We start from the raw sequence: 24,362 nt of genomic DNA, 5'->3' as shown, positions 1-24,362 counted from the left end.
AAACCCTAACTAAGACAGATGGTGAGTATGAGAACTGAGTTTTGAGTGTGCCTAACCCACACAGAAGCTTACCTGATTAGTGGGTGTGGAAGTGAGACTGGATGGTAATTCCCTCTGAGTTCGTCTGTGTTGTTCACAAGTTACATTGACAGTATTGCAAGCCTTTGCTTCATTCTTGATGACTTCAGAGTACTCCAGATGAATGTATTTCAACACTCTTTTTCACCGATGGGGAAACTGAGACTTACAGATTCACTTTCAGGACCCTCTAAGCTGATGTGTTGTAGAGGTGAAATTAGAAGCCAAATGAATTTGATTTCACATTAGTGACTGACTAATAAAACGATTAACCTATTATCACCACAGCACATGGAATTAGCATGACCTCTTAAGTTAATCTTGCCAAATGGGCTGAAAAATTATTATCCAAATTAGCTTCTTCGGACTTTTTAACACTTGCTCAAACAACATAGTTGACCAGGGATGGTGGGCTATGCTTGTAATGCCCACACTGAGAAGGTAGTTGTGGGAAGCCAATGGTTATAGCAGCTTAGATTACACAGCAAGTCTTGAAAAGCCAAAAGATGCAGAGGTCATGGAGGGGTGCTGCTTACTAGCTTGATTCACATGTTGCTCAGCCTGCTGCCTTATAGAACCCAGGACCACCAGTCCAAGGATGTCACCACCCACCACAGGCTGGGCCCTCCCCGACTGATTACTAATTGAGAAAATGCCTTACAGCTGGACATCATAAAAAAAGACTCATAAAAAAAAGCTGAAAAAGTAAAACAACAAGCAGAAAAGCAGAGAAAGAATGCATTTATAAAAAGAAAAAGGACGGCCGGGCGGTGGTGGCGCACGCCTTTAATCCCAGCACTCGGGAGGCAGAGCCAGGAGGATCTCTGTGAGTTTGAGGCCAGCCTGGGCTACCAAGTGAGTTCCAGGAAAGGCGCAAAGCTACACAGAGAAACCCTGTCTCGAAAAACCAAAAAAAAAAAAAAAAAAAAAAAAAAAAAAAAAAAAAAGAAAAGAAAAAGGACAAGCAGGTATGACTCATTCTTTCTAATACACATAATGTTTATTATTTTAATTCTGAATTTAATTAATTTAATTTAATATACATGTGGGAACCCTGGCTAATGATGACAGGCTCATAAAACTAGTCACAAATAGCCCAGACAAGTTAGCCCCAAAAGGCTGCACATAAAAATTACATATCATACAGCAATCATTCCCTGTCCACACATCCTGAAAAACTGGTTTTCACTTTAATGTTTTTCTCTTTGAGTTAGGAAAATCTTCCTAAAATATGAACATCTTTATATACAAAGAAGCCATGTGGTAGGACAGAGGATTTCATCTTGCTTACATTTTCTTTTTGGAGGAAATCATGAAAAATCTGCCTTGAACTTGTTCTGGAATTCTAAAAGGGAGCTAATTTGTAAAGTTACCCAATTATTTCTTTATTTGAAAAAAGAAAATAGTAAGGTTCATGAGCAAGTCTGGGGCGTGTCCTGGGGGCGTGTCTTCCCACGGGAAGTGCTGTAAAGTTGGAGCAGCTCCTCAGAACCAGTTAGACTGGTCCATCACCCTAGAGGGTAGGAAAAGAAAATTAATTAATTAAGATGCCCTTCCCCCCCCTCAACTGTCTCCCTGCTCCAACCCTCCCCTAACTCTTCTTCCTTTTGACTTCTCTTGTCCATTAGTGGGTTTCCTACTGAGTGCTTTCTACAGTTTGCTGACTTAAGTTTCAGACTTTAATCTGTGGCTTGTTGTCAGTTAAAAGCATGGAAGCTTCGTTGTCCTCTTTTTTTGTGTGTGTCGTTGATGAGTAAACACAATTTTGATGAAAGAAGTACTTTGTTGGAAGCTGCAAGGAACCCAGAACCCAGGCACAGTGCTCCATTCATTAAGCCTATGCCTTCTTCCTGCGTTTAACACAGTGAGTAAACAATTGCAACCATCATGTGCTGAGTCTCATGAGTGCAAAAACCAACGTGTAGCTATTACCCTGCAGTAGGCACTGAGCTAGTAATGTTAGCCATGGAGCTGATGCTCCCGTTTTATAAGTAAACAACTCAAGGCACGTGGTTGCTAGTTGGCCACCCATCCAGTTCTCACAGCTTGGATGTTACGGAAGCTTCCCATCTATCACTTTATTTAAGAGCCATGCCAGACTCTGGAGGCTCTCAGCTTGAGTGCATGGAAGTTGACCTGCACATAAGCGAGGCACAAGCAGCCGGGACAGCAGGATGCTGAGAAGTCAGTCACCTTGCTTAAGCCGCTGGACTAGCAGATGTGGAAGTGGGCTCTTTCTGAACCATGTTACTGGGGTAGGGATGAAGGAGGGAGAGGCAAGCTTCCCACAAGAAAGGACGCCCCGTGAGAGTTCAGGACTGCTCAGGTGTGCACTGAAATGCAGAACGACCGTGTTTCACAGTCTACGAATCACTTTTTTTTTTTTTTTGGTTTTTCGAGACAGCGTTTCTCTGTGTAGCTTTGCGCCTTTCCTGGAACTCACTTGGTAGCCCAGGCTGGCCTCGAACTCACAGAGATCCGCCTGCCTCTGCCTCCCGAGTGCTGGGATTAAAGGCGTGCGCCACCAACGCCCGGCTACGAATCACTTTTTAAGAGCTCAGAAAGGGAGGGGGAACAAATATTGATAAACCATGGATACAGGTGAGACTATTCAGTGTGCATTGTATGTCCCTTTAAATTTTCTGTCGATTTGTTTTCAAATTAAGAAAATTGGAGAGGGGTCTAAAAGAAGGAAAGAAGAAGGGAATTCTGGTGATTCACTCTCTCATCAATCCCCTGTGCCCACAGGCTGAAAACTACGAATCTTCCCGATGTCTCTCTACTACCAATGATTTAGTCATTATATCATGAAAATACAGTCTTGGCGAATTAAATACTGTGAAAAGATTCAACATACTGGCATTTATGGGCAAGACTTTAAATGGACAGATATCCTTAGATTTAGCAAACTATTATTAGCTATCAAGAAGCAATTCTAGTCTTAATAAATTTGGAGAGGAAGTTTACCATCCAGCTAAACTACGACTATCAGTTTAGCTGGCTTTAGGAAGTACTCATTTATTTTGAATGAACTGTGAGATTTAAATGTTCAATATTAAAGATTTATTTATTTTTATTTTATGTGTGTGGTTGTTTTGCCTAAATGTATGTATGTGTATTACTTTTGTGTCTAATGCTGGAGAGGCCGGAGGAAGGCATCAGATCCCCTTGAACTGAACTTAACAGACAGTTGTGAGCTACCCTTTGGATGTTGAGAATCAAACTTGGGTCCTCTGGAAGAGCAGCCAGTATTCTTAATCACTGTGCCATCTCTCCAGCCCCACATGCTCAATTTTCTTAATTGCTATCACAAAAGTTCTTTGTTGGTTGATAACTGGTAATCAGCCTTCCCAATTGTTTAAAGATTAAAAAAGACCAGGCATGGTGGTGTATGTCTTTAATCCCAGAGCTCAGTAGCATCTCTGTGACTTTCAGACCAACCTGGTCTACTTAGGGACAATTTTAGGAGTCAATCTTCGTTGAAAATAATTCCAACTTCGTGCTTTTCATTGGATTATTTTATTTTTAATTGCATATTATTTAATGTGTAAGTTTTACATTGTATTTTCAAATTACTCGCCCCACACACATACATACTGGGTGCTGCTAATGGAGCCTTATGCATGCTAGGCAAATGTTTTACCACTGAACTGTATTCTTAGTCTAGTGTTTTCAATATTATTATAGTTTTAGGGAGAATATACATATGAATTTCCATATGTTAAATATAAATAATTTAAAAAGCCTGAGAAGATATATAAAAAATTATGTAGCTTTATACAGTGAAGAACCTAGGAGAAACTGGGTGAGTAGAAGGTAAAGGGAGTGAGGGAGACTTTCTAGGCCATTATATATTTTTATGGATGTGTCTTCACAAATATTTTCATATATTTATTGCTTACTTGAAATGTAAAAAAAAGTTACTGTTTTATTCACATCTCAATCTGTTTACAATAAATGTGTGTGGATATATAATTGACTGATCTAACTTGGTTATATGTTGAAATAATCAGGCTGTTTTATTATCTATAGATTTGTTTCTATTTTTTATATTTTGTTATTGATATTTTATGATGGAATTTAGAAAGTAATCTAGACTGATCTCCTTCCTTTCTCTTCTTGTATAAGAAATTGTCTATGCTCTGCATTGATCCTTTTCATCAGAAGTGAGAATTCTAGCCCAGATGTGATATAGTCTGCAAGGAACACGCCCATCTGGCAAACACTTCCTGGGGCCCTTCTATAAATGTTTTACACACACACACACACACACACACACACACACACACACATACACACACACACACACACAAAGCTAGGTGGGAGGCTGGGAAGTGTGGTCAGCTTCATTCTGGGCACATTACTCACTACATGTGCAATAACACGGCACTGCTGTTTGTATGAGCTGTGGGAGCCCTAGAGTGGCCACGTTTTTCCCAGGCAGCCATACTCTCTACTCCTTCATCTCATGGTGATCGTGACCTAACTGGGCCTCCTTTGCTCTACGAAGAAACAACAGCATCCTGACTTACCCCACAGCAGCCACAGCACTGGCAGTCTCCACAGATGGTTCCCAGGAGGCCATTGATCACCTGGATGGCACAGAGCACCATCTGGATCCCTCCAATGACCAGCAGAATGGAGAAGAGGGTCAGATTCCAGGGGACCACATCCTGGGGCTGTGTGCACTTGCTCCACAAGGCTTGGTCATTAAGATAATCACTGCAGGTGACAGGGACACAGGAGGAAAAAGTCATTTGTGAATGTGTGTGATTCCTTAGACTAGAAATTTGCCATTACCATTTCTCTTGTGCAGGACAAGCTCTGTGATAAAATACCACATAATAGCTGTAAAAATAACCCAAACATATCTCCCTGGGTACACCTTCCATGCAAGTTGCTGTCCTGGACACTTCACATCTTTACTTGTTGATTCTTCACAGAAACCCAGGACCCTTTTTCTTTCATTCTACAAACAAGGATGCTGAGGCATGGACACTTCACGTGACTTGTCCCAGTCGCAAACATACTAACAGCTTCCTCAGGCACCAGGCACACAGGGCACAGATGCACACACAGGGAAAATACCCATACACATAAAACAAAAACAAAATTTAAGAATAAATAGGGATTTAAAAGACAGCTCCACCATTAAGAGTTTGTACTGCTCTTGTAGAGGATCATAACCACCTATTAACTCTAGCTACCGGGGATCTAAAGCCTTCTTCTGGCCTCCACAGATACTGTACTCGTGCACACATTTCCACAACACACACACACACACACACACATACACACACACACACACACACATATATATATATATGTATAATCTTAAAAAAGGGCTGATTTTAAATAAGTTGTAAATGTGACTCAAATATATTTTTGTTAGCATATAGGAATTCCACACAGGAAAAGACTTAAATTTTGTATACACTTTTGAATCAAGAGACACTGTAGTGTTTCCATTTTATGTTACCTGTATTGAGAGAGCTTGTTACAATCTAAAGGTGAGATATCTTGAGGGAGAAATGAAAAGTATGGTCCCCTGGAGACAGTGGGTGGGAATTGTGAGGTCACAGGGCTTCTTACATGCTGACAATCACACATCGGCCCCTCCCTCTTCCTTTACTCTCTCCCACTTCCAGGGCCTCAGTGGGAAAGACCTTATTACTTTTGGGTCTTTGTGATGACCTCTGCTTCTTAGGAACTCTTGGGTGCACTGTACTCCTCCTCCAAACATTTTGGAAATTCTTCAAAATGACAGAAGAAGCCCTGAGGCTGAGAGAACAGAGGAAGAAAGAGAAGGAACTCCTTTGCATTTTTTATAAAGGTGTTGCATAATTGGGAACAGAACCCAGGGTAGAAGACTACTGGGTTAAGGGAGAAGTAAAGAAAGAAATTAAAGACTTACTAGAATTCAATGAAAGTGAATGTACAACATACCCAAACTTATGGGACACAATGAAAGCCATGCTAAGAGGAAAGTTCATAGCACTAAGTGTTTAACTGAAGAAATTGGTGAGATATCATGCTACCAACTTAACAGTCCACCTGAAAGCTCTAGAACAAAAAGAAGCAAGCATACCCAAGAGGAGCAGACAGCAGGAAATAATCAAACTGAGGGCTGAAATCAATAAAAATAGAAACAGAGAATAATACAAAGAATCAATGAAACAAAGAGTTGGTTCTTTGAAAAAAAAATCAACAATAGACAAATCCTTATCCAAACTAACTGAAAGGCAGAGAAAGAATGTCCAATTTAATAAAATTAGAAAGCAAAAGGGGGACATAACAACAGACATTGAGGAAACCCAAAGAATCATTAGGTCATATTTCAAAAATCTGTACTCCAAAAAAATTTGGAAAATCTAAGATAAATGAATTATTTTCTTAATAGATATCACTTACCAAAGTTACATCAAGATCAGATAAACAATTTAAATAGACCTATAACCCCTAAGGAAATAGAAGCAGTCATTAAAATCTCCCAACCAGAAACAACCCAGGGACAGAGGGTTTTAGTGCAGAATTCTATCAGTCTTTCAAAGAAGACCTAATACCAATACTCCTCAAATTATTCCACAAAATAAAAACAGAAGGAACATTGCCAAATTCATTCTCTGAGGCCATAGTCACTCTGAAACCTAAACCACATAAAGGTTCAACAAAAAAAGAGAATTACAGACCAATTCCCCTCATGAACGTTAATGCAACAACAACAGCAACAAAAAACTTAATAAAATATTTGCAAACCAAATCCAAGAACACATCAAAAAGATAATCCACCATTATCATGTAGGCTTCATCCCATAGATGCAGGGATGGTGCAATATATGGAAATCAGTCAATGTAATCTACCACATAAACAAACTGAAAGAAAAAAAAAACACATGATCATCTCATTAGATGCTGAAAGAGCCTTTGACAAAATCCAGCACCCATTCATGATCAAGGTCTTGGAGAGATCAGGGATACAAGAGACATATTTAAACAAAATAAAGGCAATTTACAGCAAGCCGATAGCCAACCACAAATTAAGTGGAAACTCAAAGCAATTCCACTAAAATCAGAAACAAGACAAGGTTGTCTGCTATCTCCATATCTATTCAATATAGTACGCTAAGTGCTAGCTAGAACAATAAAGACAACTAAAGGAGATCAAGGGGATACAAATTGGAAAGGGAGAAGTCAAAGTTTCTCTATTTGCAGATGATACGATAATATACATAAGCAACCCCAAAAATTCTACCAGGGAACTCCTACATCTGATAAACACCTTTAGTCAAGTGGCAGGAAACAAGATTAACTTAAACAAATTAGTAGCCTTTCTATATACAAATGATAAATGGGCTGAGTAAGAAATCAGAGAAACAATACCCTCTACAATAGCCACAAATAATATAAAATATCTTGATGTAACTCTAACCAAGCAAGTGAAATACTTGTATGACAAAAACTTAAAGTCTTTGAAGAAATAAACTGGAGATGAGATCAGAAGATGGAAAGATCTCTCATGCTCATGGATTGGCAGGATTAATATAGTAAAAATGGCTGTTTTACCAAAAGCAATCTACATATTCAATGCAATCCCTATCAAAATCCCAGCACAATTATTTACAGACCTTGAAAGAACAATACTCAACTTTGTATGGAAAAACAAAAACCCAGGATAGCTAAAACAATCCTGCCCAATAAAATAATTTCTAGAGGCATGTCCATCCCTGACTTCAAGCTGTACTACAGAGCTATAGTAACAAAAACATCATGCTATTGGCATAAAACAAACAGGTGGACCAATGGGATCATACTGAAGACCCAGACATAAATCCACACATCTATGGACACCTGCTTTTTGACAAAGCAGCCAAAATTATACAATGGAAAAGGAAAGCATTTTCAACAAATGGTGCTGGTTTAATTGGATGTCAGCAAGTAGAAGAATGCAAATAGATCCGTATCTATCACCCTGCACAAAACTCAAATCTAAGAAGATCAAAGACCTTAACATAAAACTAGATACACCAAATCTGATAGAAGGGAAAGTGGGAAATAACCTCGAACACACTGGCACAGGAGACAACTTCCTGAATAGAGTATCAATAGCACAGGCACTAAGATGGACAATTAATAAATTGGACCTTATGAAACTAAAAAGCTTCTGTAAGGCAAAGGATACCATCAATAAGACAAAACAGCAGTTCATAGAATGGGAAAAGATCTTTACCAGCCCCACATCTGACATAAGGCTGATGTCCAAAATATATAAAGAATTCAAGAAACTAGGCATCAAAAAACCAAATAATCTGATTAAAAATGAGATATAGATCTAAATAGAGAATTCTCAGTAGAGGAATCTCAAATGACCAAGAAACATTTAAAGAAATCTTCAACATCCTTAGCCATCAGGGAAATGCAAATCAAAATGACTCTAAGATTCCATCTTACACCTGTCAGAATGGCTAAGATCAAAAACACAAGTGACCGCTCATGTTTGTGAGGATGTGGAACAAGGGGAACACTCCCCCACTGCTGGTAGGAGTGCAAACTTGTACAGCCACTTTGGAAACCAGTATGGCAGTTTATCAGAAAATTGGGAATTGATTTACCTCAAGACCCAGCTATACCACTCTTGGGCATAAACCTAAAGGATGCTTCATCATACCATAAGGACACCTGCTCAACGATGTTGATAGCAGCGTTATTCCTAATTGCCAGATACTGGAAACAATCTAGATGTTTCTCAACCAAAGAATGGATAAAGAAAATCTGGTACATTTTTACAATGGAGTATTACTCAGCTGTTAAAAACAAGGACATTAGGAATTTTTCTGGCAAATAGATGAAATTAGAATCATCTTGAGTGAGGCAACCCGGACCCAGAAAGACATTCACTCATGTATTTATCAATAAGTGGATATTATCTGTAAAGTAAAAGATAACCATCTTACAATTGACAGACCCAGAGAAGCTAAGTAACAAGGAGGGCTCAAGGTAGGATGCTACATTCTACCTGGGAAGGCGAAATAGAATAGATTTCATGGGTGGACTGGAGGGTGGTGATGGGAACAGGAGGGATCAGGTTGAGGGGGTGGAGGAGGAGAGTACTGAAAGAGATTACTGGAAAAAGAGGGTATTTTAGGGTGAGGTAGAAACCTAATGCAATGGAAACTCCCAGGGATCTACAATGGTGACCCCAGCTAAAATTTCTAGCAACAGGGGACACATAATCTGAACTGGCCATCTCCTGTGACCAGGCAAGACTTTCAGAGGAGGGACTGGGACACCAACCCAGCCACATAACCTTCAACCTACAATTTGTCCTGCCTACAAGATGTGCTGGGTAAAGGTGGTGCAGAGATTGTGGGGTGGCCAGCTGAAGACTGATCCAGCCTGACACTCATGACAGGAGAGGGAGTCCATCCCTGACCCTGCCTGGAGGGCCGGGACCCAGAGGTTAGATAGCCCAGAGACCTAGGATAGAACCAAACATGACTGGAAAAAAAAATCAATGTAATGATGACTAACGATATTCTGCTGTACATTGGTGCCTAGCCCAATGGTCATCAGAAAGGCCTCACCCCACAACTGATGTAAACAGATGCAGGGACCCACAGCCAAACATGAGGTGGATCTCAGAATATTTTGAAGGAGAGGGGAAGGAATGATTGTAGGAGCCAGAGGGGTCAAGGACACCACAAGAAAACCCACAGAATCAACTACCCTGAGTTAATAGGGACCCAGGGAGACTGAACTGATAATCAGGGAGTCTGCAGGGGACTGACCTAGGCACTCTGTATGTATGTTACAGTTGTGTAGCTTGATCTTCTTGTGGGTCTTCTAACAGTGGGAACAGGGACTGTCTCTAACTCTGTTACCTGCTTTGGGAACCTATTCCTCACACTGGGTTGTCTTGTTCAGTCTTAATACGAGGGGAGGTGCCTAGTCTTACTGCAACTTGGTATGCCATGTTTGGTTGATATCCATGAGAGGCCTGCCCTTTTTCTGAATAGAAATGCAGGAGGAATAGGGGAGCAGGAGGAGGTGTAGGAGGAAACTGGGAGGAGAGGAGGGAGGAGATACTGTTGCTGGGGATTAAAAAAAAAAAAAGGTGGTCTATAACTGGAGACAGGACCCAGGGCTTAGCACATGCTAGGCACTGTCACTGAGCTATGTCCAGCCCCGTTTTGTTCTTCATTTAGAAATGGGATGTTGTTCAAGCCTTCACCTTTGATAAGTGCAGAGGCTGCAGTGGCTTGCTGTGCAAATTTGTACTTCTCTGTAAACTGGATTTGAATAACATTATCAGGCACATTAGTGGATTATTGAGAGGCTTACATGTGCTGGTAAGATTAAGGCTTTTACAACAGTACATAGCAAGCAACCAATAAACACGAATGTCGTCATTATTTTACTTAGTCTATGGAAAGAGCTTTGGCATTATTGTGGTTTCAGATGAAGCTAGGCTTAAAGCTAGACTTCCTGCTTACTAGGTGGATGTTCCTTACTAAATTAGCTCCTTTTCCTTGGCATCAGTTTTGCTATCTGTGACATAATGAGAATTCAGACATAATACACCTCCTTCATAGCACTACATTTCCTTTATGTCAAGCACTCATTTGTCTGTAGTTTTTTCTCTCTTCACAGTTTTTTTTTGTTTTGTTTGTTTATTTTGAGGCAGGGTCTCTCTATGTAGTCCTGGCTCTCCTGGAACTGGCTACATAGGCTAGGCTGGCCTTGAACTCACGGAGATCCTCCTCCTCTGCATTCTGAGTGATGGGATTAAAGGCATGCACCCTCACATCCAGCCTTGTCTTTACCGTTCTTAAATGTGGTGACTACAAAGATTAAAACTGTACAATATTTTGCAGGCACGCTTTTGTAAAGAGCTTACGATGCTAAGGTGGAATAGTTGGCCCATGGTGGCTAGGCTTGTGGGACGCCTGCCTCTCACCATGTCCTCAGACTTTAGTCTCTCCATAAGCTCTCAGGTTCATAGAGATCCAGAGAACAGGTACAGTTTGAATGCTATATAACCTCTGGATGAGAGGGTCCTGGATTTTCTATGGACCTGGCAACTCATCGTGTATCCACACATGTGAGGCAAAGGGAGCTGAGGAAAGAGATGGGGACCCCTTGTGAGGCCAAGGCAGTGCCACCTCTTCAGGAGAAGTTCAGACTTCTCCTCCTGTGCTCAGGCAGGGATTTGGGAGTCGATGCAGTGGGGAGCAGGAGTGGGTTGGCACTCTTGTGCTCCAGGCTTCCCTCTCCCGAAGCCCTGCACCCACATGCTGCCACTGTCTGCCCATTTGCTCTTCTTCTCTTTAGGACCATATACCCCCAAGGGACGTCTCCACAACATTTGTTCCCACACCCAGCACAGGGAGTGTTCAGTGCATGAGTGGCTGTCACTGAGCTGGCCTTGATTGGCACTGGGGGTCCAGATCTTTCCTGTCATGAGGAGGTGTTGCCTGACATGTATTGCCTGCATAGAGGTAACCTAATCCGGGGTAATTTCTTCTTGTACAGTGAACAGAGATGGGAGAATTCCAAAATCTTGTCTCTTCCAATAAGGTTGCCTCTATGCTGTTTTCATTCTGAAATATCACCTGACACCTGACTAGTCACTGTGAGAAACAGACAGAGTGACATCAGATGAGAGCATGCACGAGAGTAAACCACCGGAAGCAGCTGGGAGGAGAATGGTGGAAAACAGGACTCCTCCGAAGCATGGGTACACAGCACTCTGAAACATGGTTTCCTGTTTTTACCTCAGTCAACATTTCCGGTGTTATCTACAGGGGCAATGGCCATTCTTCTGACCTTGTCATTGATTCCATTCCATTCCAAGCAGGGCATGAGTTTGCCTATTCCAGGGTAGTGTGAGCGGTCTTTCCCATCAGAACCTCTAGGCTACTGTATTGCTTTGGAGTGGTGCTTTGCCCCATTGTGTTTCCTTCTCTGCCCTTTGTCTTTGAAGGCTGATTGACATTAAGTGCATAGAGGGCAATGTTATTCACACAGCAGAACACAACAGGAAGCTATGGTTGACACTGCAAGACAGTGTTGATGGAAGTAATAGCAGAAGGGTCCTTCAGAAAGACATAACCCACTGCTTTCCTGACACCTACTAGGGGACGGACTGAGCTACTGACGAAACACCTCAAGAGAAGGCTCAGCGTGCTGATGTCTGAATTCTACATTCCTCAATCCAACCCTAAGGTGTTGGCGTCTCAACCATTCACTGCAAGGTATGAAGGTTTTCCATAGTAAAACAAACAAACAAAAAAACATCTTGGAGTCACTGCATATGATGTGCAGGTGATAGATCTGTGCTTGTTTAGTTGTGAGAATAGGATTGGGGTACTTGCTGCCTGTAAACACACCAAGACCATCAGGTCAGAGTCAGTGTCTCCCACCTCCCCAGTCTGAAGACAGTTCTCTAAGTTTCTAAGGATTGTATTGTAAATGAACGAACAGTAGTTTAAGTTAATACAGTCATCCCTCTGCATGTTCAGGTACCACATATGTAAAGTTGATCATAAATAACTGATAAAATTGCATCCATAATGAACATGTCATTGTTCTCCAAGCAAAATGGTGTATCAGCTGTTTGCATAGCATTTACATTGCATCAAGTATTATAAGCAATACGCAAATACTGTTATAAGTCTGTGCAAGGTACTTGTGCATCAATAACTACAGATGTCCTGGAGCCTCTGAAGATGCTGAAGGACAGCTGTTTATTGGTATACCACATAGTTATTTTTAATGGACCCATTCTCTATGTGCTAGAAGATCCAGCAGCCGTATTTCTTGACCCCCAAGGATGTTCAGCCACTGTGCAGAATAGAGGGTCTGAGATAATGAACAAATGAGAAGCGGTCCAAGCTTCTCAGAGGACAGAGTGTCGTTATCTAACAGAACATCTGCCACAATAGAAATGTCCTATATTTTTGCTATTCAGCACAGTAGCTACAAGCCACAAGCACATAGTGAGTACTTGAAATACGGCTGTGTAATTGTGGAATTTAATTAAATATTGCAGAATTCATGCATTCTGCTGAGACTGTCACCATGGTATTCTATGTAGCAGGAAGATTCTGCTTATGCTACTGAAGACTAGGAATCTAGATGTTCTACACTCTGGGCCCAGGCACACCCTTTGAGGACAAAACTATTAAATACAATCTGCTAGTGTTTGGTTGTGAGTTGTGACACAACAAATTTTTCTCTGAAAGCTAAGGTGGACTCTTCCTGTTATTTTTCTTGTGTTTGTCAAAAGGACAATCAGAGGTGAGGTCTATACAAATTCTCTTAAACTCAGAGTCATCTTTGCTTCGAGGGGCAACATGTTGAGAATACATAGCAAAGGGGCCATGACATCATGTTCATTGTACAGTGGAGGCTTACCCATTATGGAAGGGGTATCCCCATGTGCTGTTGCTCATGAGGCATTTAGGACCCCTGTTGATGGAGACAGCTGAGACGATAAATGAGTATCCAGCACCCAAGAATCCAATCACAGCAAACAGTGTGGAGGTGAACATCTGAAAGGGAGAAGAGATACCAAAGTTCTTAGGCTGTGCAGATTGCTTCTGCTTGGTTACACTGCTCAGCAAACCTGCCCAGCCTGATACTAATGATTGATGACCATAGGGTAGGAGTCATTTGTGATTACAGGTGGACTTATAGCTCTCTCAGATGAAACTTTGTGTCATGTTCCCTTTATTACTCCACTCCCATCTTTTCACTGCTGGACTGCGCCACGTCTTACCCAGACCCTGTAGCCTATCCCTTTATTTGTGAGTTACCCCACAAAATAAATCTCCCTTTTAACTACGTGGAGTGGCCTTAATAATTTCACCAATAGCCTTCTACCTACTACCCATGCAAATGTGTAGCACACCCACACCCTTACATATCCACACTCCATGGCTACCAATGTGGGACACTGTATTATTTTCAAATTTTCTTGTGAGTGAAATTGGTTTTCTCACAGACATAAAACAAAATTAAAATTAAAATAGCTTTCTGCTTACTTGATCTCCCAGTATTGGCCTATTCTAGCCAGAAATCATTAAACTTTTACTCACTGAATATATAGGAATCTTTGAATTGTATTAAAAAGGAGTTACATTTCCAGGAAAGGAGGTTGGTCTCTTAGGAAACCTGGTTGATACACTCTCAGCAGCACTGGATCAAACAAGAGTGGAGGGATCCACAGATCTAGTAGGAGGCCTCTTCAGCTAAAATAACCCAGGATTTCCACACCCAGCAGGTAATGAAAGGAAAAATTCAATTCATACTATTCCTTCTGAGAGTTCTGGGTAAAAGAGTTTAGGTACCCCATCTAAACATGTCACCAGGCACATGTCTGGTCATACACAAGGTGAGTCTTTACTGGAGATGCTGTAAGCAGTAGAATGTCCCCCCACCCTCTTCAAGATAGGGACGTCAGTAGCCCAGGCTGGTCTTGAACTGCCTATAGATTTTTATCACATTATAGTTATACAACCATTGTCAATACTTGTCATTAATTTGAAACTCTGATAGACTTGATACCACATCTTATTATTCAATGTGTTAGTATAAAAGCACTTCTGCTAACATTTCATTGGCTGTTTTAATATTTTTTGAACCCTTTAATGTAATGAATTTCCTTTAAAATCCAGGGAATGTTATTTTACGTATTTTTCAAAACTGGACACAATGATGCATACCTATAATTCATGATCCTGGAGGTGGAGGCAGGAGGATCAGAAATTCAAGGTCATACTTGGCTATATGTCAAGTTTAAACCAGCCTGGGATACATAAGACCCTGTCTAGAAAAAAAGGTAAAGATTATTTTGAGAGGGTGTTCATATATAATTTTCACCTAGACTGTAAGAGGATAATGGCAAAGAGTGAGTACAGAGGTAAACACATCCCCATTTAGGAAAATGAGAAGTCAGATTAACAAAACCATCAACAAGGGGATGGTGTTCCCTTTTATCAAAGCGTAACCATTTGAACTTCTCCTAGACCACCGCTGACTAATATTAATTTCATATATAATGTGAGTGTCTAGCTTAAAGAAAATACAGAAGATATTAACTTTAGCCTTGTACTTTGTTTAATTTTACATATTTAGTATGTTATCATTCCAACATTGTAATTAGAATAAAATATGTGTCTTTTTTGTATCAGTTCTTTGGAATACGGTCATAGTTTGCATAGATCAGGCACTCCCTACTTCCTCAGTAGACATACGTGGCTGCTATGTTGAAAAAACTTCATCTAGGTCATTTGAAATTTTTGGCAGTAAAATGTTTTAAAATTCATGGATCTGGTATTCGCGGACTTCATGGCAATACTTCCTCTCAAGAATGAAGGAAATGTGACACAGAGAGAAATGTAGTCATTCTTAAGTGAATAGATTGGGCTTTATTTTGCTATATAGTGTATCTGAAAAATAATGGGGCATGGGGTTACACTTTTAGAGGAGAGTGGTATGTTCTATTTTGAGTTCCAGTTTGAAATACCCCACCTTAAAAAGAAATAAAACAAACACTCTAATTTTCCTAATTGTCTAGAGCAGACAAATCACATCATGTTGCTTTAATTCATATCACATAAAAAAGTCCTAAAAAGTTGTCAAGTTCACTAGTTGGATACATTATCTTCTTTATTTTTATACAAGGTCTCACTATGAAGACAAGGCTGGCCTAGAACTCACAGAGATCCACCTGCATCTACTTCCCTATGCTGGGATAAAAGGCTAGTGCCACCACATCCAGCCAGATATGATCTGTCTTAAAACCAGCATAGGTTAAGTCCCATTTATCATAGGTTTTATGATAAAAATTTCTTTTATTAAATGGGAATTTACTGAGATCAAATTAAATATGTTAGGGTAGCCACTCCCAAACTGATAATATTTAAAGTGAATAGGCAAAAGATCAGGGACAGCTTCTGAGGTGGCGCCTCTTGAAAGCAGCTCTGCCTGCCAGATTTGGGAGTCCAGAATGGTAACGTTCATCCTAGCTTTTGCCCTGCAGCATGCTTTATCTCCCTGAAAGGAATAAATAGAAAAGAGGGACACTATTGTGTCATGATCACGGGTATGAGTTACAGGTAGCAGGAGCTGGCTCTAGGTCCTGGTTTCTCCCACATGACCTTGAGAAGTTAATCATTCTGCCTCGTTTCCTCTTCTATAAAACGAGGTTCAATAATAATAATTAATGAGTAAGGGAACCTGTTTAGTAGCGACTAGTGATTCCTCTAGAAGAACCAGATATTTCTCAGGTTTAAGTTGAGAGTGAGCTATTAAATAATACCCAGCATGCCACTCACTGATAAGACACCAGGGATCTTTTGTGCTTATTCTCAGGAAAATTTCTATGATGCTATAATACACTCAATACATGAAAATTAGTATGTAATAATTTATTATTATTATGCTGTAATATTTTATTGTTGTGCCCTCACCTTCCTTTCTACAAATACAAAATGCAAAAGTCTAGGGAGAAAAACAAAAGTAAATGGATTTCCTCTTAGAAATTTCAGAATTGTTTCAGAAATACATTCTGCAGTCAAATGCTCCACCACCGAGCTATCCCTCAACAAATACACTCTGCAGTCAAATGCTCTACTGCTGAGCTATATCCACAGACACATTCTGTTCACATTGCTAAACATGCATGTACACATTGCATGCTGTAAAAGCTTTTCTTGAAGCAGAGGATAAGAAAGTCCTGTAATCAGATACCATCTAACTCATGTCCACTTTATGACCTCCCTATCAGGGTCCTGGATTTCTTCACTTATAAAATGAGGACTTTATTGTGTAACTCAAAGGGCTTCTGTAAGGGTTAAGCCTGAGAAAGTATAAAAATCCCCTCTCATCCCTCCTGGTATTTTTTACTTTATTCGCCCGGCAATTATTTCCCCAGAGTTTATATGTCTTTGACGCCGAACATTCACCTGGGGTTTGGCTTCCTTTTTGTTACACTAATCAGGGCATTTTACTTTTTTGTTTTGTTTTTTCTTTAAATTTTTGATATGCTGGGGACGAAACCTAGTGGCATATGCATGGTAGATAAGCATTTTACTACTGAGTGTCATTCCTAGCCAAAGAAGATCATTTTTTGAAGAGTAGAGAACAGTAAAAAATGTAGATTCACACTTTAACTTCTTACTTTATGATAACACATCCTTTAAAAGTATTGCGTTTCTTGAGTTTCCACCAATCAACTGTTGGAAGAATAAAGAGCTAGATATCCAGGATCTGTCTGTAGGGGGCAGTGGTGAGCTGAGCACAGGAAGACGCACTGACTCAATTGCTCACAGATTGCCTTATGATGAGACCAAGATCTTCCTTCAAAAAGTCAACCACATTGCTCTGCCTGGGTGTGGACATCTGGATTTATTACCTGATAATGTTAAGAACGCTGAAATGTCTGCCTTGCCCCCAGCTATCTCCTTTATCAATCTACTTTTCATCCCATCATTAAAGACGCTTAACTTTGAGTCAAGTCCAAAGTTTCTAAATGGCCCTTTACTAAAGTGAACGAGTTGATAAAATTAGTGAGTTGTCCCACTGGGCCCTGAGAGATCAACATTTTCCAAACATTAAAGAGAGTACAGGGGGCAGTGACCACACAGACAACCACCAGTTAGAAGTCACTGAGACTCTTAGGCATGGGAAGATGGGGGTGTGACCTAAAAACAAACCCAGGTCAGGGCTTCAAAGGCCACCCTGAACGGTACCTGCTCTTACTGTTTTTCCTGGCTCACATTAGCCTAATTTATCTGAGAGAGTTCAGACCTGTGGGCTGAGCTTCTGTCTCCTCCCCTCACAGGGGCCTGTTGGGGGTTAGAGATGAGAGAGAGAGAGAGAGAGAGAGAGAGAGAGAGAGAGAGAGAGAGAGAGAGAGAGAGAGAGAGAGAGAGACAGAGAGACAGAGAGAGACAGAGAGAGACAGAGAGACAGAGAGAGAGAGACAGAGAGAGAGACAGACAGAGAGGAGGAGGAGGGAGGGGGAGGGAGATAAAGACAGAGAGACAGAAAGAGATGAAGAGGCAGAGAGAGACAGAGACAGACACACAGAGAGAGACAGAGAGGGAGGAAGGGAAGGAGGGAGACAGAGACAGAGACAGAGAGGGACAGAGAGACAGAGGCTGCCTAGCTCATTTTCTCAGATTTCCCAATGCAACTATGAATTAGGTAATTTCAAGGATGTTTATAGGTTACAAATTCACTTTATCTCCATAGCCACCTACCTTGCTTTTTATTACTGAGGGACAAGAATGGTGTAAGTTCAGTGAACATTTGGGGAATGTTCTAGAAAAACATAACAGTGCCAGTGGAGGTGGGGGAGACTGCCGCTCTGGCTTCTGCTGTGTTTGCTCATAGATCTTTCTGCTGGCAGGGCTTCTCAGGGCTCCACAGACAACTGGGGCAGTGTTTATTTGTAAGGAAATGCCTTAAGTATTTGCAAAAATAATTCAGATGGTTACCATCGTACTGTTTAAATGATGGTGCAGCTGTGTGTGTGTGTGTGTGTGTGTGTGTGTGTGTGTGTGTGTGTGTATTTCTGACAATATGTCTGTTAACTGCCCCACTTGGTGTCCCAGAGCCTCTGAACAGAAGGAGTATAGCTACAAAGCATGGGACTTGGACTATAAACATGGTCTTGGAGGGGAACTGGGACACTACCAGGTTCCAGCAAGCAACCAGTTTGGAACCCTAGAGCCATGTCAGCACAGGCCATACCAACATAGGATAGGCTATGGTTGTGCTGTGAGGCCAGTGATTCTAGGTTAATTTTTTTGTCATTTGAAAAGAAGTAAGACATACAGATGCATTTTGTCTGCTCATCATTGTTTAAAGAACAAAAGCATCCAAACCAAGAAACCGGGGTGTTGACTATCCAGCCACGGTGCCCTGGTCTCCAGTAGCTAAGCTTAAAGCCTTGGTTTCCAGTCTGCACAGCTGGTGGATAGGGTGTGGCCATCCTCAACCCTCTTCAAGGGCAGATCTCAATTGGAGGCCTCAGGAGCCCTGGTAGATGATATATATCGACCAGAACAAATATTTCAGAACAAGTTTGCTCAACTGTACTGGGAACAACACGAATTTCTTGCTGTACTCTTTACTTCATTTATATCTAATGAAATTAAAGTTTTGTATATAATACATTGAACACAGTTTCAGTTCTCACTGTATTTATAGAGAAACCCTGAAACACACAAGCAAGCCTGTGCACCTCTCAGCCTGCACGCTTATTGTCTTAGCAGCCAGTCATCATCTAGTTCTGCCCAGCATCAGAAATGCAAAGACAGACTTCTAAGATGTGTTTTTTCTTTATTTTCATTCAAATTCCTTAACTGCTATTTTTTCAAACCTTCATCTCCAACTTATCTTTCAAAGTTGACAAATTATAAATGGTCCAATGAAAAAAAATAAATTATATAGCACTTATTTTATAGTTAATCATATGAAAATATTATCAAGTATATACAACATTTGATACAATTATACTAAATGAATTGTTGCCATTTCTTACACTCTTCATAAATGATGATTTTAAATGCTGAAATGAAAATTTTCAGCACTTATGATGATTTTTAGAAGTGATATTCTATGAATGATATGATGCCATACAAAAAACTTCAGTGTATTATACAGAGCACAATGGTCTTTTGTGTGTGCTTGGTAAATACCTTCTTTTTTGAATAAATGGACAGATGATGGTGAGAAAGAAATGTCAACGTGGTTCTGTTTCAGAATGGGCAGATAGACTTTCAAGAATTTAAAGTGGGCTTAGGGGTCACCTTGATGGGAACACGAATCCTGGGAACCTGGAGCAGGAGCATCCTTGACTCTTCATCAAACCCAGGGGCTACCTTCATCATATTTTTCCTCATCATATACCTAAATGTTTAATAGTTTGTAAGCCAAGTGTTTTATTCATTTATATCACTATTTTGAAAGAAAAACTGAAATTGTTAAGCAAACATGAACAGAGCGCTATTAAATTTTAGTCACCCAATGTTGCTTGTGTTCCTTGTGTTGGATTGTTCTTCTTTGTTAGAAGGGAGGTTTGATGGTTTAGAAACAGAAAAGACTTATCCCCATCAAAATAAGACTTTCTTTTCTTTACAGAATGAAAACAACTGGAAGATAAGTGAAAGAAAACATTCTTTGTTGTTTGGACACACATATCTATGTACCAAGGTTTGTTCCATATCTAGGGAATTCTGATCCGGTCCAACCTGCTTATCTTACGGTTGTTGACTTGCCCAGTTGCAGAAATGGGACCTGACCTGCATGCCGGCATTCCTTATGCTCCCCCGGGGAACATCTATGCCTCCCTAGTCTCCAGTTGACCAACTAAAAGATGGGTGGCCACATGAAGCAGGAGAGGAAGCTGAAATCCTGAGGCAGATTCTGGGTGGCAGTGCAAAATGCTGGGCCTCCAGAAATAGTGCCCTTGGCTGTGGTAAAGAAGGGAGCTTAGGGAGCAATTAGGGAGGGGAGATATGGCATCTTTTATACTGCCCCAGGTCTCCTTTAATGATGAGGCAACTCAGGGTCAGAAGAAAGATATGATTTGTTCAAGTTCTCCTGGCTTCTTAGTGGCATAGGGAAGCCTGTGGCCCCACCTCTGCCTTTTTTTATGTGGCGTCACTCCAGTTCCAAAGCTCTAACATTGCTGGGTACTTGTAAAACGCAATGTCTCTATACCTCTGAGTAGGAAGGTTGTGGAATTTAATATATTTATTCTTATTATTCTGTACCAGTGAGAATCAGAGCTTAATCCTGTACCCGATGTCCCAGGAGTCTTGGTTGGGGCTGGTCACTTGTTCGTCACACCCGTGCTGCCCAGCATAAGCCAGCAGTGAACCCCAGAGCGATTCTGGCGACTGACCCCATGACAACTCACCGCAAATCGCTTCCCGCAGCCCTCATTGCCACAGCATCCACAGCAGTCATTGTTTTTCAGGCCCAGGAACACCATCGCTGGGAAGATCATCTGTCAGCAAGAGAAGTGCTCAGAGTGTCTGGGGTGGAAGGGAAGCCCGAACTTCTTTCTGGCCAGTGGATACCTCAGATTTCAGCGCGTAAGGAAGCAGGCAAGACCTGACAGCTCTCACGCCTCACGGGTAGATAGGTAGTTTTGAGTATGGGGGTTCTATTTGGCCTGACCGACCAACTTGTGTGAGGAGATTTTAAGAGCGGGCATCTCAAGTTTTCATTTAAAGGGTGGGTTAGGGCAAGGAAAAGAGTCTTGGTGTCATACTACAACCTGGAGCTCCCACCCATATTGGAAACAAGGGGTAAAGAAGTAAAGAAACGGTGAGGTCTTGACTGAGAGCTAAGCAACAACTCCTGCACCTCTGCATTCTAACTCAGTCCATTTACAGAAAGCACTGTGTTCTGTTCATAATTCTTATTGGCACTATTTTATTGGAGTAAAGCAATCAAATGGATGTTAACTTGCTTCTCTGGTCTCAAATGTCCTATGATGATTCCAGCCCAAGCTTGGGGATGAACCACTTTAATAAACCAAGGTGTCCCCAGCCACTAATAGGAAGGGGAAGCATATTAAGCCACTACTTTTCAGTTCATAAAAGTTGTTGGTTGTGGAATGGTATCCCAGGTACTAAGAACCTAATGGAAAAGGGTGGGAGCAGGGGAATTCTCTTTTATGGGAAGATTAACATTTCTCTACTCACCAAGACTCCGCTCCCCAGGATTCCTCCGAAGTACCAGACCTCTTCTGAAAGGTGGTTGTTGTCATCTATCACCTTTCCTCCGGGGAAGAACAGCAGGATATTCGCCAGGAGGCCAAACACAGCCAGGGGAATGAGGGTGCCCCCCAGGCACTTGGCACAGCCCCCAGTGCACATGCTGGGGTGGCAAAGTAAAGCACAGAGATCAAAGGCTCCTCACCACCTGCTTCACGGGTCTCCACAGAGGTCTTGGCAGCGCGTTTCAGTCGCTGTACTAGGTTCAGTAAGAAATTTGGGACCAAGTGTCAGAGCTCTTTGAACCGTGTCCTTGGAGTCTATTCACTTCCCAGCTACAGCAGGCCCTCAATGGCGATGGGCATTTATATCCCTGACCTGACGTCTTTTTTTTTTTTCACCCCCATAAATGAGATTACGTTCTGTGCAATCGTTCAATTGTTTTGCCATGGTGACCAATAACCTCTGTTAATAATCCACCAGCACAGACAAGACACTCAAGTGGTTGCAACCGAAGAGAAGGCTGGGGCAGGCAGTGTGTAGCACTGTTCCTTTAATATCTCCATGTCCCTGCCCAAATAAAGAAGTATTCCCCCAGGCACCACATAAATCGCTCTCATAATCCACTAACATCCTGATTAATGTTATGCCTCCCAAGCACTGAACGATCTGCCTGCCTCTTCTTTGGTCTTGTTCACAGAAAGCCTGAAACACAGGCTTATCCAGAAGGGCTTGTCTTCCTCAATACAGAAGTAATTGGATGGCCTAATTGAATAATGCTGAATTCAGGCCTGGGCTTTTTTAAAGGATAAAATCGGAACAGCTACTTATTCTATTGCCCGGCTGCTGTATTTCTTTACTTGTTTACTCAACTAGGTAATTAAATTCTGTCTTCTTCCCGACATGCCATGGAATTAACAAAAACAGTTTTCCTAGTCGGGCTGTTTAGTTCCTTTTATACAGGAATAGAAACCCGTGTCTAAAGAGCAAGGCAAGTGAGCGCTAGAGGAAGAAAGACGGAGGGGACATGGAGTAAACAGCAGTTACAATGTGGGGGAGGTAAAACAAGCCATACTGGAAGTCTTATTAACTTCCAAGAGCACAATTCAGTTATTAGCTTGCTTTGTGTCGCTTGAAATGTCTTAGCCACACTTCGACCAGCTTCACACGATGCATTGATGTGTGATGGAGCACTGACTTGCCCTGGTACCATGTGATAGAGAATTGACTTGCCCTGGTACTGTGTGATGGAGCATTTGAAAGAACCTAGCAGACACCATAACAGGCTGCTGAGTCTTCTCTCAGAGATCAGGCCTCAGTTTCAGTTTCCTGAGGCTTGAGCAAGCAGTTTCCAGGAGGGCCATGAACAAAAGACACAGTCCTTGTAGTACCTCTCTTTCTGCATGTACTCTCACCACTCAAGGTTCAGTCAATTGTTTACTTTCTGGGACCCCTCACCAACTTAGAGCTACATGTATGAGTCAAGGACAGAGCCTGGGCCACTGAGTCAGTCCCAGTCAGAATGTGCTAGGCCAGCCAGCCTCCATGGAAGCTCAAGGACAGAGCCTGGGACTTGTCTAGGTCTGCCCCCAAAAAACGATAACTGTAACCCCCAACCAGTAAATTCAAAGGTTACACACCCTCATCTGATCATATGATGCAAAGGCATGTGCCACCCTGCTTGTGGTTTTTCCCTTTAAAAATCCCTCACCAGGAGAGCTCAGGGCCATCCTCCTCCACCCACTGTGTTGGAATGTTGGACACAGACCAAGCCTGGGCTTGCTTGTTATCAGTAAACCCCTGTGTGTTTTTCGTGGGATATCAGCTCTGTGGTGGTCTTGCTGGGGGGTGGTCTCTTGACACTGGCACAACCGTTGACTTGCCCTTGTACTGTGTGATGGAGCATTGACTTGTCCTGATACTGTGTGATAGAGCACTGACTTGTCCTGGTACTGTGTGATGGAGCATTGGCTTGTCCTGGTACTGTGTGATGGAGCATTGGCTTGTCCTGGTACTGTGTGATGGAGCATTGACTTGTCCTGGTACTGTGTGATGGAGCATTGACTTGCTCTGGTACTGTGTGATGGAACATTGGCTTGTCCTGGTACTGTGTGGTGGAGCATTGACTTGTCCTGGTACTGTGTGATGGAGCATTGACTTGCTCTGGTACTGTGTGATGGAGCATTGGCTTGTCCTGGTACTGTGTGATGGAACATTGACTTTTCCTGGTACTGTGTGATGGAGCATTGACTTTTCCTAGTACTGTGTGATGGAGCATTGACTTGTCCTGGTACTATGTGATGGAGCATTGACTTGCTCTGGTACTGTGTGATGGAGCATTGGCTTGTCCTGGTACTGTGTGATGGAACATTGACTTTTCCTGGTACTGTGTGATGGAGCATTGACTTTTCCTAGTACTGTGTGATGGAGCATTGACTTGTCCTGGTACTGTGTGATGGAGCATTGGCTTGTCCTGGTACTGTGTGATGGAGCATTGGCTTGTCCTGGTACGGTGTGATGGAACATTGACTTTTCCTGGTACCTTGT

At 41.7% G+C, this 24,362-nt stretch overlaps 1 protein-coding gene across 1 annotated transcript; it reads right to left on the bottom strand.

Annotated features, from left to right (window-relative positions):
• Positions 1–1,056: 1,056 nt before the first annotated feature.
• Tm4sf4 (transmembrane 4 L six family member 4) lies at positions 1,057–22,157 on the bottom strand. Its single transcript, XM_006977547.4, has 5 exons — positions 21,804–22,157; positions 21,011–21,100; positions 13,492–13,628; positions 4,611–4,800; positions 1,057–1,591 (listed from the first exon to the last, which is right to left on the bottom strand). The coding sequence occupies exons 1-5, from the start codon at positions 21,975–21,977 to the stop codon at positions 1,574–1,576; spliced, it is 609 nt and encodes a 202-aa protein (XP_006977609.1). The 5' UTR covers positions 21,978–22,157; the 3' UTR covers positions 1,057–1,573.
• Between the last annotated feature and the right edge of the window lie 2,205 nt (positions 22,158–24,362).

The sequence above is a fragment of the Peromyscus maniculatus genome, chromosome 6 (assembly GCF_049852395.1).
Source record: "Peromyscus maniculatus bairdii isolate BWxNUB_F1_BW_parent chromosome 6, HU_Pman_BW_mat_3.1, whole genome shotgun sequence".
Lineage (NCBI taxonomy): Eukaryota > Metazoa > Chordata > Mammalia > Rodentia > Cricetidae > Peromyscus > Peromyscus maniculatus.
Note: the sequence above shows the minus strand (reverse complement) of the source record. Positions and strands in the feature narration are given on the sequence as shown.

Bases quoted from the DNA above. Each gene is read 5' to 3' on its own strand.
- Tm4sf4 (XM_006977547.4), bottom strand. From the start codon at position 21,977: ATGTGCACTGGGGGCTGTGCCAAGTGCCTGGGGGGCACCCTCATTCCC. The intron at 21,101-21,803 runs GTGAGTAGAGAA...TCTTGCTGACAG, and splicing joins TCCTGGGGAGCGGAGTCTTG to ATGATCTTCCCAGCGATGGT. The intron at 4,801-13,491 runs GTAAGCCTCCAC...TGTCACCTGCAG, and splicing joins GGATACCCCTTCCATAATGG to TGATTATCTTAATGACCAAG.